The sequence below is a fragment of the Macaca nemestrina genome, chromosome 3 (assembly GCF_043159975.1).
Source record: "Macaca nemestrina isolate mMacNem1 chromosome 3, mMacNem.hap1, whole genome shotgun sequence".
Lineage (NCBI taxonomy): Eukaryota > Metazoa > Chordata > Mammalia > Primates > Cercopithecidae > Macaca > Macaca nemestrina.
The window spans coordinates 67,345,399-67,361,639 of NC_092127.1; the positions used below are offsets into that span (position 1 = coordinate 67,345,399).

The 16,241-nt window shown below is 34.8% G+C and overlaps 1 protein-coding gene across 9 annotated transcripts in view; it reads right to left on the bottom strand.

Annotated features, from left to right (window-relative positions):
* Nucleotides 1-16,241, bottom strand: part of BLTP1 (bridge-like lipid transfer protein family member 1) — a 211,758-nt gene that overhangs the window by 91,067 nt on the left and 104,450 nt on the right. For all 9 annotated transcript variants that reach the window (XM_011748835.3, XM_011748834.3, XM_011748836.3 and 6 more), the window contains exons 38-46: nt 15,906-16,057; nt 15,298-15,448; nt 14,975-15,127; nt 12,745-12,985; nt 11,393-11,535; nt 6,595-6,814; nt 6,030-6,188; nt 5,210-5,385; nt 2,990-3,165 (exon numbers count right to left, since the gene is read on the bottom strand). In XM_011748835.3, coding sequence (XP_011747137.2) covers nt 2,990-3,165; nt 5,210-5,385; nt 6,030-6,188; nt 6,595-6,814; nt 11,393-11,535; nt 12,745-12,985; nt 14,975-15,127; nt 15,298-15,448; nt 15,906-16,057 — 1,571 coding nt within the window. The remainder of the gene's footprint in view (nt 1-2,989; nt 3,166-5,209; nt 5,386-6,029; nt 6,189-6,594; nt 6,815-11,392; nt 11,536-12,744; nt 12,986-14,974; nt 15,128-15,297; nt 15,449-15,905; nt 16,058-16,241) is intronic.

Sequence of the window (16,241 nt, forward strand, 5' to 3'; positions counted from 1 at the left end):
ACAAAAAGAAAAAAATCAGATGCTGCTTTGATATTCTGCATTTAACTTAAAGATTATAACTACAGAGCAGTAATTCCTTAATGAATATTAGTATTAATTAATAAGAAAAATGCCTCATTGTAGTATAATTCATATAAATGCACAAACTTACAGGAGGTGTACAATCAATGCCAACTAAGCATATGGTCAGAGAAGGAAAAACTTGATTTTGAGAATTAGAACAGATAGAAGAGAGAAGACTAAAAAGAGATGAAAATAATCCACAATTGCAAAAACAAGAATCTAAAACATTTAAGAGTAGTAAGAAAATCTTAAAGAGGGGAGATTCAAATAAAAGAGAAAAAGAAAATGGCTATAATAATAATTTGCCTGACAAGTAAAAGCCTGACATGGGCACTGCAGAGCCAAAGTTACAATTAAAATTGTAAAACATAAGTCCAGCTACTTACGTGCAGCTACTTTTACTAGAGACAGCAAAGAGACAAAGAAACTACTACTTAATGAGGACTTACTACATGCCAGATTCTATGCTAAATATTTAATAACTGCCCTGGCTTTACAAAGTAGTAGAAGAGTTATACATATTCATACAAGAAACTGTAACCCCAAACTAATATGCAACAGTTAGCAGAATGAAAAATCTGCTACGAAAACAAACAAAAAACCCAGACAATACTGAAAGTAATGGCTGGGAAAAGTATATTGTGGCGAAGGTCTCCAAATAAATAAGAGCTTAAGATGGAATTACAGGAGATCTGAGAAATAAAAATTAATCATAAGTTAATTGTAAGACTGGAGCTGGCATGGTAGCAGAAAAATTAAAAGGAATGTCAAGTTCAGCTAGACCAAAGGCAATGAAGTTCACAGAATCACTCAAAGAAGCTCTGACTCAAAAGACTTGTGTGCTCAAATGAAGATCTAGTCTGTGGCAGTATTATATGGGATTTACTAGGCCAATACATAGGCTATAGCTATAATTTTATTTATATAATCTATGTCTCTATATACAACCTATTACATATAAACCATATATAATCGAATTATATATAACCTAGTTATATATATGAAACTTATATACTGTATGTATATCTATATATAAACATATTTATATATAAATGGACATACTTGTATGAAAGCTGGCTCTTGCAAATAGAAATACAAGTTTAGCTCAGATATTTTAACCCTAAATAGATAGTATGTGTAGGTGTTAATGTTTGGGGTGTGGATTTGATGGTTCCAATATTTTAAAATTTCAGTTACTGTGCTTTACTTAAATAACAAGTCTCCCAATAATGTGATACAAATTTGTAACTAACACTTACTGTGAAAACTGCATAAAGTACAAACTTATGGCTAGCTCTTCAGCCCACAAGTCAGTACAAAACAACAGATGTGCATTGTGATCACTGACTAAACTAATCACATCACTTCAAAATGTGTCAGTGATAGTGATTAGTTGAAGCATACCTGTTGTTCAGTTCATGCACACAAAGCATAGCATGTAGTTACTTGTGTTGCCTCCTTGTCTCTCTCTCTGTATAAATCCCCATAACATTTTACAAAAATGAATAATCAAATGAGGGAACTGGACAACAAAAATGAAGATGCAGCAAAGAAACTAAAAATGAAGATACTGGTAGGGAAAATCAATTGAATGGTGTTATGGAAGAAACAGCTGACCATGGAAGTATTGATACCCAGAAAAACTCAGTGGAGGCAAAATTATTGACATAAAGAGGAAAGTGGCCATGACAGAAAGGATGAAGATATCCCAGAGGAAGTGATGCTGACAAAAAACTTCATAGTAAAGAGAATCAAAGATTATTTCATGACATTGAAAGTGTAAAGCATAAAATGTTGAAAACTGATCCATACATACAAAGGAGTTCGACATTTTGCCAAGGCACACAAAAGCTGCTTGTTCTGTATTATATGTTATATCATAAGAAGGACAGGACCGTTCAAACTACCCTTTGATAAGTTTTTACAAATAAATAAAATAGCTTAATTGTCAGTGTTTCTAACATTTTAAATTCCAATGTACTAAATATTAGTTTTACTTTTATTTTTCATTTTCCTATACATTTATAATAAACAGTAAGAACATTTTTAATGTTCTGACAAATACTGTCAAGGCCACAAAAGTAATTTTTTCCACTGATTATTAAAATTGCTTTGCAGTTTCAGCTTGTACAGTCATTGTTATGGTACAAGACTATTGTGAAAAGCAAGAACTTTTGTTAAATTATTTAAAATTTAAATAGAAATATTTCAAATGAAAAATATATTTTACTTAGCTATATATCAGACATAAGTACTTTAATTTACCACCTTGCAAAAACACAAGAAGGATGAAAGAAACAATACTACAGAAACCTCTTGTCATGAATGCCATTTATCTCCATATTCTACTATTTCTATTCGTTTTAAGGCCCACCTCAAAGTAAAATTCCAAGTACCCAAAATATTACTCAAATCCTGTGAGTGGTATATTATTTCCTATGTAAACACTAAAGAAACTGAAGAACCATCCATGATAATATAAAATAACAGCAAAAGACGGTTCTTAACTTTCACTATGCTACATTTCTATTTGTTTCTGATGACTAGACTCTCAATGTGACTTCCGCCCTGTTTCTAATACAAAAATACTACCTGACATGAGTCAACTCAGAACCCTCAAGATCATAAAAATTCCACTATTACAAGAGCCAAGTAAATAAAGGGTAAGTGCATATATCAATATATATGACCCTCATCTACGTGCTAACATGGTTCAAAAATATGCCTAAAAATAGGCCTCATAATCTGTTGATAAATACAACTAGTTATTAATAAGAAAATGTGGCCACTACTTTTACTAAAAGGTAATTATCTTCTCATAAACACATTAAAATTACTTTCTCATTTGGATTACAAGAAAGTAATGTTAAAAAACAAACGTATTATAATTCTTGCACAAAATTATACACAAAAATGCAAAAGATACCTTCTTGCTCTTTTGCCTTTTCTCTCTTTGGCTGTGTCAGAATCCACAATATCTGCTCTGAGGCAATCCAAAGTCCCTGAAAATGAAAGGTGTTCTCCAAAGTACATTCGGTAGCAGAGTGGCATTGTATCCTGTGACTGGATCCCTGTATGACTCAGAAGAGGCTTGAAAACAACCTAAAAGACATTAACATTCATATTAGCTCAAATTATAGCTTATCATTTACTATAGAAATGACATATAGAAAAATGCAGCTTTTTTTCTTACCCTACCTCAGTACATATTAGTATCATAGTGTGAAGCAAAAAATGGTCTCGTATAATTGACTCTAACTTTACTTAAAATTTAATATTTTTAGTACCTATTATAGGCCACTCATCTTCAAATTAATAATAAATAAGGACACAGATTCCTTGATCCTACCTGAGTGTCTGAAAGTACAAGGAAAATAAAATTATGAATTAGGTAAATCATTCTACCTCTTGCTTTTAAAACAGGTATGAATTTCTATTGTGTTTCCATTTACAAAAAAAAAAAAAAAAAAAACATAAGGTTCACAAAGTTTTCAACTTCCTGTGTTAATATAAAAACATTATAAATGTTATGAATATCTGACCTATTTTTAAATGGAAGCACCTGGTTTTAATAGTCATTTAACATTTATCTTCAGAGAACTTCCTTTACATTTTAAGTATCACATATGCTTATGGAAATACATTATTCTGGTTAAATCTCTAGTTAACTGGATTTCAGACACTAAGCACTAACCTGAACGGAAAGAACTACATGTGTTCAATGCTACAGCACTAAAATCACTCTGACTACTCATCCTCTGCCACATGGTTCCTTTTCCCCCTCCTACATCCTAAAATAAAGGTGCTATCCAGTGCTTTTCTCAGCCTCCTCTTTCACTACACATTCTACCTTAGTGATCTTTTCCTGAAGCTTAAAAAAAACCCTATCTAAATGGACAAGTGCCATTTACACAATGAGAGCCAAGCCTATATTTCCGATTGTCCTAGGTCACCTCATTTTGTTGTGTGTGCTTGGGAAGATAGCTCTCTCTTTAATTGACTCTAAATTCCAATACTTCTCATTTTTCTACTAATTTTGCTCCATCTGCTAACCCTTCTTTCCTTTGTTTTTTATCATGAGCTTCCTAATTTCTCAAGTACAGTTGGCCCTCCATATCCAAGGGTTCTCCATCCAAGAATTCAACCAACCACAGATTGAAAATATTAGGGAGTAAAAACCAATAAAATATAACAATGTAACAATTAAAAAATACAAATAAAAACCCAATACAGTATAACAATTATTGACGTAGTATTTACATTGCATTAGGTATTATAAGTAATCTAAAGAAGACTTAAAGCATATGGAAGGATGTATGTATGTTGTATGCAAATATCTGCCATTCTGTATAAGGGACTTGGGCATACCACAGACTTTGGTATCCTGGGTGGTGGATCAGAGGGTGGGTAGGGGGTTGGTCTAGAAACCAATCCCTTGGATACTGAGGGACAGCTGTATGTAAATATGCTCAAGACACCTTTATCCTGAAAAAATGATGCCTCCTCTGACCCACGTCCCACTCTCACACTTGCCTGCTGGCCGCTGAAACCAAAGAGTATGTTTTAAAGGATTTCACTCTTTATTCTCCATATTTAATCAATTAAATAAGACCTTCACCATATCCTCATTTACCTTTTCAAAGCCATAAACATCTAAGCCTAGAGTCTCATTACCACTGGGTGAACTATTTCAATAATTCATCTTTTCAACACTAGTTTCTCTATTTCAATCAATTTAATACATTTGCTACTCACATAATATTTCTATATCTATAGTTTTAGTTACTTTATTCCTCTGCTCTAAAATCATCAATGCTTCCCCACTGCTCGCTCAATAAAGTCTTAAGATAGCACTAAAAACCAAAGGGTATGATTATCTATTCATGTTGCCTAGCCAATTTGTTACAAATAACAAAAAAGTTACTATATGAGACTCTTCTATTTAATGATTACATATACTTAATTTGCATTTATAATTAAGCCATGTACTTTTTAAAGGCTCCTCCCGTTTTGCATGAAGGCTGTAGGAAGATAGGTACGGAATATCCTCACTAGAATTCCAAGGTGCATACTACTGGATGGTTCCAGTTGCTAAGTGATGCCTAAGGAGATATTATTATAATTAGGAAAAAACAGGCTGGCTCACCTGTGCATCCGCAAGCTGAACAGCAGGAAACCCTTGGTTTGCTTCTTCTACACCTGCCACATCATCCTGACTGGTGCTATGCTGAGAATGTGTCCCATCCAAAGTATTTTGGTCACTAGACAAGACAGTGTTGAAATCTGAGGCTGAGGGTATTGTAGGAAGATTGGGTGCAACACCTAATGGAATAAATTTTTAAGAATAAAATGTAAATTATTGGAAAATAGAAACATAAAAGTATACAGCAGGGTAAACTTTTGAAGCCTGTAGAGCAGTACCATTTTAAGACTGTTTAAATTGAAAAGAAAAAAAAAAATGCATACCTTTAGGTTATTTTACAGACATGATTTATTAGTGAAAAATGAAATTAACTCTTCAGAACACATCATCCTTATCTATCCTTACATATACATACTCTTTTAGATTTAATTAAATATTTGTTAAGTAACTAAAAGTTTAGAATGATAGTTGTAATGTCTCAAAGGGATCTAGATAAACTAAAGCTATCTTCTGTAATGTCAAGTATGTAATGTAATTACACTTTGCATTTTCTCATTTACACTTAAACCAGTCACATTAAAAGGAAGCTTTAAACTCTTTATATACAATCTCATATTTGACATACTTGCCTTTCAACAAGAACACTGAGTGACTGCTTACTACTCTCTCAATTACAATGTTATCAAAGTTATTTATAAATATAAATGGACCAATTTCAACCAAACAGTACTTGTTTGAGATTTTTAACCCATCTTCTGATAAATAAGATTTTGGTATACATTCCCCTTAGACAGTTAAGCAAAATAATGTGATAACGCAATACCTGTGGGAAGACTATTGTGTCCTGATTTTGTAACAGGAGATTCTTGTACTACACTTCCACGATTACCCACAGCATTTGACATCCAATTATAGAAACTCACAGATGATGGCTCAGATAGCAAGGGATGTTCAGATAACATATCAGTGGCCACTGTATTTCCTGAAAAAAAAATTGTAATTTATGGAACTATGTTTGAAGAACCAAGTTAAAATGTATGCTTGCAGATGGTTTTAAATTCTCACTGCATAATGTTGGTATTTGGATATTAATGCATTAATAAATAGCTTATTTATATCATAATGGGGGAAATTCTGTGTTGCTGGTCGAGACAGCACCCCACACCAAACGCCTACATTGACATTAGTCAGTGCTGCAATTTAAAAATGCAAACTAAGGGCATGAAGACTCCGAAAAGTTACAGAACAATGGATTCCTAAAATTTTTTCTCAAAGATAAGATATGAGAGATTAGTTGTACTACCAAAGTATATATCTAACTAAAGTCCTGTTTCATTTCAATTCCCCCATAAATATAAAAGTGTAATTATCAAATCTAGAGCATGTACCTGTTCTTGTTAGGGAGCTGCTTTTCACAGCAGCACTGCTTCTCTGAGGAGTCCCTTCCAGGAGGTTGTGCAGGCTTGGGAAGCTTCCAGTCAGGTAGCTGAGTAGGCTCTCCTTCCTTGGACTCTCCTTTACTGGCATCCCAGCACGTCCAACATGCACTGGAGAATCAGTGGCAGTGTCTCCACTGGTATAGCTCAGAGAATGATATGGGTGAATGCCCTACAGAAAGTGTAACAGGGTTATTTCTTACGTATATAAAAATGACTGCTGATAACTACAACCACTATTACTATTACTGTTGCTATAACTGCTAGCTATTTTGCACATTAATACCAAAACTGGTCATGTCTACTAGGATTGTGGTGAATGCTTTTTACATATGTCCTTAAATGTAGGTAAAAATGTTCTGTAACTATATAGTACAAGACAAAAGGCTACTTTTATTATCAATATTATAACGAAGCACGTCCACTTATTTTAACCATGGATCATTAATTCCCTTCTTAATCTGATGAGGGAGTCTGGTGACAAGACATAAAACCACATAGCACAGTATATCAAACAGATGGTGGAAATGAAGCACTATTCATACCTAAGGAGCAGGAAACAGTATATTGAAACTTCAGAAAGTTATACATAGGGTGTTTGTGGAAGTGCCAAGGAACATTCACATGGGTAGCAAAGAAAAACAGTAGCCTGAAATATTTATATCACTGCTTATTTACTGAACCAGCAAACTGATACCTAGACACAATATCCCTTACACAAAATATTCCCTAGAAAAACCTACTACACACACACACACACACACACACAAAGGATCTGTAACAGGATCTTTATGTGACTGATACCATCAAAAGTAAAGTCTAGGTACTCAAAGAAACTAAAGACAGAAAAGTTGTCTACCTTCAGCAACCTTCCCTGCAGTTTGTTTTTTTTTTTTTTTTTTTTTTTTGAGACGGAGTCTCGCTGTGTCGCCTGGGCTGGAGTGCAGTGGCCGGATCTCAGCTCACTGCAAGCTCCGCCTCCCAGGTTTACGCCATTCTCCTGCCTCAGCCTCCCAAGTAGCTGGGACTACAGGCGCCCGCCACCTCGCCCGGCTAGTTTTTTTTGTATTTTTTTTAGTAGAGACAGCGTTTCACCGTGTTAGCCAGGATGGTCTCGATCTCCTGACTTCGTGATCCGCCCGTCTCGGCCTCCCAAAGTGCTGGGATTACAGGCTTGAGCCACCGCGCCTGGTGCCCTGCAGTTTTTTACAGGAGTCAGGATAGACATCTACCTGGAAGGAAACTAGAGGCTTTTTGCTAACAGCAAGAAATGTTGACGCAATGGACACCAGTGCTGTGAAGCCCTTAAAAGTCTTAACCTCCTCTGGAAAGCAGAAAAGTTTATTCCCTTTTCTATGCCTTCCCAGTCATCCTCACTTAGATGAGGAAAGGTGGAGAAAGGGTGTTGACACAGGAAATAAAAGAACACTTAAAACATATGAAACACTTGATAAGCATGTTTCATGTATTATCTTATTTAATCCTTAAGTTCTCTAAGGTAAGATATTATTTCTGTCCTAAAGGATGAAGAAAAGTCACTTACATACTTACTAAGGAAAAAGCCAGATTTTTAACCCATCTACCTAACTTCTACCTTCAAATTCTTAACACTAAATTATCCTTCCAAGTACTCTAATAATCAATGTTTGTTAAGATTTAATTCTCGGCCGGGTGCGGTGGCTCAAGCCTATAATCCCAGCACTTTGGGAGGCCGAGGCGGGCGGATCACGAGGTCAGGAGATCGAGACCATCCTGGCTGACACGGTGAAACCCCGTCTCTACTAAAAAATACAAAAAACTAGCCGGGCGAGGTGGCGGGCGCCTGTAGTCCCAGCTACTGGGGAGGCTGAGGCAGGAGAATGGCGTGAACCCGGGAGGCGGAGCTTGCAGTGAGCCGAGATCCGGCCACTGCACTCCAGCCTGGGCGACAGAGCGAGACTCCGTCTCAAAAAAAAAAAAAAAAAAAAAAAAAGATTTAATTCTCTGGAGAGCTCTAAATGCCAAAAAGACTTTCCACAATTAATGGAAAAAAATAAAAATTATGGAATTTTTCAATTTCTATCTTCTGTCACATCTATGATTAGAATGGCAGATCAATTTAAAATACAGTACAAAAAAAGACTACAAAGGCAAAAAGATCTTGAAAAGCAAAGATCTGAAACTAAGCATTTGGAATTTCACATTTTTAGAGGACTTTAATAATCCATAGCAAAAGAATGTTCAAAAAAATTCTGAAAATGAACACCTTTAACAGGAAAACACCTAAATATGATTCAGGAAAAAAGCTAAGACAGATTAAAGTGTCCATCAGGAAAAAAAGCTAAGACAGATTAAAGTGTCCCAAGCTTCTAACTATACTGTGGAAACAATAAGCTCAATAGTTAAGTCTTCTTTTTAAAGTATATCAAACTATCATTGAATGTTTTAACCAAAAGAGCCATACTTACACAGAATAAAAACTTTGAAAGCCCAAGAGACTATTCAATACAAAGTAAGTCCTGTGTTCCAGTATACTGGATCCCTTTCCCAGAGGCTCTCTTGTTTCTTATCTATCTTTACATAAATCATTTAGGCCTCTATAAGTATGTACATATTTATCCTTTTTTAAACACACAAATAGATATCATCCTATACTTTATCAGTGTACTTCGGTGATCATTCCATATCCACTTACAGATATACTTCATCTAAAAGATTTCCTAGTATGCATCTATATCATTGTACACTAGTTTATTAGTCCTCTAATGATTAGTAATTTGTGTTGTTTCCACGATTTTCCTTTTATAAATAGTGCTGCAAAGAATGTTCTCAGACTCATCATGTCTTTGAGCATCTGTGACTTTCTCTAGAATGAATTCCTAAATATGGAACTACTAGATAAAAGAGCATCACCTTCTAAATTTTGACACATATTGCCACATTGTTATTCAAAGAGGTTGCACCAATTTGACTCCCATCAATGCCATATTAGAGTATCTGTTTTCTCACATCTTCACCAACAATGTACACTATTCAAAAGTTTTAGTCTTTCAATCTAGTGAGAATGGAAATCTCATTTTAATTTACATTTCTTTAATTATAAGAAAACATTTTTGTACGTGTGTATGTATTTTTCTGTGAACAACCTGTTTATATCATTTAACCATTTTTTCTATTTGATATTGGCTTTTTTCTTAGTGATAAGAATGAGATCTTTATATTTTAGAAAATTAGCCTTTTGTCATGTGTTTTACTGTTCTGTTTACAATACAGTCATGTGCCACATAATTACAGTTAAGTGAACTATAGGCAACGTATACAACAGTGAACCCATAAGATTATATTATATTTTCACTGTATCTTTTCTGTGTTGAAATAAACAAACACCATTGTATTACAATTGCCCACTGGCTTCAGGATAGTAATATGCTGTACAGGTTTGTAGCCTAGGAGCAAAGGCTATCCCATATAGTCTAGGTGTGTAGTAGGCTGTACCATCATCTAGGTTTGTATAAGTATAGTCTATGATATTTGCACAACGACAAATTGCCTAATGACCCATTTCTCAGAATGCATCCCTGTCATTAAGTGATACATGACAGTATATTACTTTTTTCTCTGTAGAAATTTTTATTTAATATTGTCAAAATTATCATTTTTATGGATTCTGGGCATCAATGTGAGTCTATACACAGACTTTCAAAGAAAGTTAAAAAAAATTTTTTTTTTTTGAGATGGAGTCTCGTTCTGTTGCCCAGGCTGGAGTACACAGGCAGGATGTCCCCTCACTGCAACCTCCGACTCCTGGGTTAAAGCAATTCTCTGCCTCAGCCTCCCAAGTAGATGGGATTACAGGCGCCTGCCACCACACCCAGCTAATTTTTGTATTTTTAGTAGAAATGGGGTTTCACCATCTTGGCCAGACTGGTCTTGAACTCCTGACCTTGTGATCCACCCGCCTTGGCCCCCCAAAGTGCTAGAATTACAGGCGTGAACCACCGCACCTGGCCAGAAAGTTAAAATTTTAACTTTTTCAGTGCTCACAACAGTGAACTAGCAAAAAAATAAAGAACCATCAACAACAAATAACTAGCAAAAAATAAAGAACCACTAACAACAAATAATTTATTAAGGGTCAGATATTGCTCTAGGCATTTTTCATGAATTAACTCAGTTATTTCTCAGAACAACCCTCTTCAGAAGGTTACTATTATAATCTCCATCTTACACCAAGGAAACTGCAATACAATTAAAACATACAGTTAAAACCCGTTCAGTCACAGAGCAACTAAGTGGCAGGGGCAGGTTTCAAACCAAGGCAGTCTGGCTTCCAAGGTGGTACTGTAACCACTTTGCTATATATGTCTCTTATCAAGCATCCATTAAGTGTTCATAAAACCAAAAAAAATAAAATCATAAAATAGTCTAACCCAAATCACCTACTGATCACACACTGCCGAAAAGGCTTCTCATTAAAACAGGTAATTATAAGATTATCAACATTTTCTATTTGGGATTTTATTGAATACAGTATTCAATAAACTGAAGACAGCTCTAAGGCTTGGTAGTTATAGTGATCCTTAATCAACAGCAGTTACTGATGATATAATTTTCAAAGAAATATTTAAACTGAAATAACAAATCAAGTTAATTTCAACACAAAAATGCTATCTGAATGTTAGGTTGGACACCTAACATTTAAATTTGAGATAAAATTTTAGGTTTTCTCTGTAAGTCTAAATAACTCTAACCAAAAAGAGCAATAATATACCTTTATTTTTAATGCAGAGTCACTATGGGTATGAGTTTTAGAAAGTTTCCTCATTATCTCAGCTCCAGTTACGGGTCCGGAGCTACCAGGTGGAGGTCGGTTAGCTGTTCCTTCTAATAGCATTGTGTGTTCACTGACTGTGGCTGAAACAGTTCAAAAGAATAAGTGCGCAATAGATTATCACACATTTTCTTGAAACATCAACCCCAATATTTCTAGTTATATAATGACACTCAACTTTCATATTCCTTGACAACTATTTATTTTCTCCCCTACCCCAATCCTCTCACTCAGTTTCAAGAAAGAACAAATGGCTTTCATTCAGACCTTCACATATTCCATACAAACGATACTCAGACCAAAAGCCAATTCAACTAAGCTCAAGAAAGCACAGACTGCTCATAGATTAAAAGAGGGATTTGCAGATAATTGGAAGGGATATTCAGTGTACTGGTTTTCAAACTTTTGTGTAGATTTGAAATTTTTTTAAATAAGTAATAAACAAAATCTACCCTATTCCTCATAACTCATTTATTTGTTAAATATCAAGTTATTTTTAAAACTAAGCTTGGTAAAGTTTTATATATCAATGTTCTAAAATCTCTAATTTTAAGACTACTCTTTCAATATTTTTTCCAAAACATCACAACATGCATTTCCACTAAATATGATAGGTCATGATAATAAAAATTAACCTTTCACAAAGCATTAAGGTATGCAAGTACATTTCATAAATGCATATCCACTTTTGTTCTGACACAGCCATTTTGTTGACAAAATTGTAGGTTGAGTGCAGGCCCCCAAGGTTACATAAATTCAGGATCAAGCAGGCATCAGGTAAAAAGACAAAGGCCCCTTTAAAATACTGTGGCATAGGGAAGATGATAGACAAATACAAATTTTAAATAGAGGTTTATGTGTTTCATTCAAAACGTTCTACTTACATTAAGATATCTTTGTCCTGGATAGATCAGGAGAAGTCTACTGTATTTCACAAAACTGAGCTTATAAAATCAGGTCAGTATGAAAATTCCTAATCATTATCACATATTTGGCTAATAAAAATCATACTTGTATACCTAAACCACGACCATTTTCCAATTTGGGACATGAATTATTAAAATTATCACAAGTACCATGTTAACAAGTATGTAATATCTAAAATTGCTTATATTAGTAATTTATTAATAACTGTGAGGAAAAACAAAGAGTCTTGATATTTTTAAAGAGGTATATTAACTTATTAATAAAAGATGCATAATATCTAAGCAAAAAACATACAGCAATTGTGTTAAGAAAACACCCTAATTGTGAAGTGTAAGAAAGTACTCAATAGAGGCTTACAAAACTACCTGCATCAAACTCAAATTCTGCTCCATCAGCACTGGTATCACTTTGAAGACCACCCCCATTGTCCAATCCAAGTCCATCTTCATGTTCATGGTCCATAGCTACTTGAGGTTTCAGAGGCTGAGCTGGTCTATGTAAGCTAACTCCTTTAAAGGCTGGTGTCACCACAATAAACTTCATCCACTGCCTTGCCAGTGCAACTAAACCTTTCTTCAAAGTTACCAAAGCAGGAAGTCCATCACTCTGTAACAACAATGATGTGGTTAGAAGTAATCTAATGTAATAATATCAGTTACCATTTAAGTGTTTTGCATGTATTTATTCAAATATCATAATCCCCATTTACAGATAAAGAAACTAAAACTTAGATGTTAAGTAATTTGTTCAAAGTTACCCAAGAGAGTCAGGATTTCAATTATATGTAGACTACAGAATCTAATCTCTAGACACAACATTTCATCTTTGTGTCATAAAACAACACAACAGCACAGGTCAATATGATACTAGATGTGGGATGCAAAATTGGAATTTTCTTCAAGAAGCATTCAATCTACTTTACTTATTTTGCCCAAGTGAAGAATCAAAATGTACTTTGAGCTACCTGGAACATTCAGTAAGCAAAGAGGAAGTAAAATTATTTCCTTCAAAGATTAGGTAACTACCATTGTTTTAACATTTAAAAAAATAAATTACTGTAACTTCTGTAGTATGCTAGACATAGATGAATTTGTAACTGCCTTGAAAGTTAACTGTATCATCAGTAATAATTATATACTTTAAAATACATTTTATTCCACATGGTGATGATTATAAGAAAGAAACTTTTGGCTCTTTTCCTGTTACCTTAGTCTAATTACCTTGCCTTAGCCTAAAGAGAAAAATACCTAACTCTTCTTCATCCTGCTTCCTACCATTCCTCATTTTAGGAGAAATGGTTAATTTGATTGAAGAGCACCATTTACTAGAGGGCAGGAATCACCCCGCTTACTTTCTGAGGAATACCAAGTCCACTAGCCTGTCCTTTCATTCCTAGCCTCACATGAGGGCCATGTTGTGCCTCTTCCTCTTACATGGAAAACACATCTGGCAGAGCATCCATCCATGGGAAACGCCTGCCCTGTTCAAGCTTCCCTACCTATAACTACACAGGCAAGTTAGGCTTACACTGTAGATTTCCCAGTCTTCAATTCACAGGAAGGGAGTAAAAAGCACTACACCAGCCTTAGGTCTAAGTGTCTTTTTCAAATCCAACACTTACTAGAGATTCTTGACTTGTCTGATGAATGGCTTGACTGGCCATTAATAATACTGATACATTGGTCCCTAATTTGACTAAAGATTCTTGTGTGTCCCCTATTAGCCAGCAGCTTGAAGAAGAGAAGAGAGATCCTAGAAGTTGTAAAACTCTAATCATCATGTGTTATCTGCTTTTCTAAAGGCAGAGATGGATTGTATTTATTTTGTGCAATTATATATTCTCCCCTCAATCATCAATTAGTCTCTGTTTCATCAAACTGTATGTGAAATTTGGCTCTGGTGATTATTCTCTTGCTTAAAAACTCTTTATACCTTTAGCTTCCAAGACATCAATCTTTCCTGGTTCTCCTACCTCTTTCTTTCCCTTCCCATCACTCCATGTATCCCTATCCAACGACCTACACCCCCTTTAATTTTGGCATTCTTCAGGATTCCATCCTTGAGCAGTTTCTTATTCAACATAGCATTCCTGGAAATCTCATCCATGTCTACAGCTTCTACTAACACCTTTATGCTAGCAACTCCCAAATCATGAATCTGAGCACACTCTTTGTCTATAAACCCGTATTTCTTTTTTTTTTTCTTTTTTTTTTTGCTCTTGTTGCTCACGCTGGAGTGAAAAGGAGTGATCTTGGTTCGCTGCAGCCTCTGCCTACCAGGTTCAACCAGTTCTCCTGCCTCAGTCTCCCGAGTAGCTGGGATTACAGGTGCCAGCCACCATACCCAGCTAATTTTTTGTATTTTTAGTAGAGACAGAGTTTTGCCATGTTGGCCAGCTCGATCGCGAACTCTTGGTCTCAGATGATGCACCCGCCTCAGCCTCCCAAAGTGCTGGGATTATAGGTGTGAGCCACCATGCCTAGCCAATAGACCTGTATTTCTAACCATTCTCACATGCATCTCAAACCCTGTGTATCAGTGGTCCACCAACACAATAGAGAATTCTTTAAAACTAATGTAGTTTCAGTAACTTACCATTGTAGCATCATCAATGATGGAGTAATTTGCCTGGTGCAGGTAGTGGTGTAGTATATTACATAGTAAACATGAAGGATTTTCTTGGAGAAAGCGAGCAACTTTCGTAAGTCTGTTGTATTTACTTCTTAGGGGAAAATGTACACTTTTATTCTAAAATCAAGAAAAAACAATAGATTTAGAGTGATAGGTATGAAAGAGCCTACAAATAAAAGATATTCAGTAATTAAGAACTTGTAAGTCTGATATTTTCCAACAATGATTAACAATAAGGGGTCATTTTCAATACTAAAGTTTGTATAATACCTTATTTAAAGACATACCTCTAATGCTTCTGTCATTATGCATCCCATAACAGCACAAATTCTCAAGGTTCCCTCAGTTTCCAATTTGTTTAAGGATGACTTGAGTTGGTCAATGGGAACAAGCCATGCACCAACAGCTGGCGTTGCAGTGCTTAAAAGGTTCAGCTGCCTTTTAACATAAATAAAAAATTATAAAAACAAGTGTCAAAATATGTATTTCAAACAATCCCCCATACCTACTGTACTTAGTGGTTGTTTTACTCAGGCAAAATTACTTTATTTTCTTTTTGAGCACTGATAAATTATGAAAGCAAAACTAAGAAATGTAAAAAAGTTGGACAATAGAAAAGAAAGAAAAAAAAAGCCTGTCAGAGATAAAAAGAGTAAACAAAAGTCTAAGGGAGAGGAACATATAAAAATAAAACTAAAGTACTATGAAAGAAATTGGGTCAAACAAGGTGAGACTAATGTCTACAAAACATATGAAGTAAGAATGATAAAAAAAAGTTGCAACCTTAATACTATATATACCAGAAAAGTAATTTTAAAAAATATGAAACAGAATTGTATACTATTTAAAATAAAGAAACATCAAGGGATAATACTATATTTTAAAAACTCTTTACCTAGAAAATGCATGTGTGTGAGATCTCACATTGGTGGGAGCTGCAAAACTAAACCAAATTTCTTTAATGGTCAACTTCATGCTACATGAATCTGGAGGAGGAGGCATCAGAGGTAGATCTTTTTTCAAATCATCAGATTCGACTCCTTCATCCTATATAAAACAGAATGCAAAAAACTTATTAACATACAGCCCTTAAAACCACTAACACACAGGCTAATGTTTTCAGTGCAAAACCTTTTCATCAAATCAAGTCTGGGAAAGTGTTTACTTCTCCTTTACGTTTGAAGGATATTTTTGCCAGATATACTATCCTTTGAAAAGTGTTTTTCCTTCA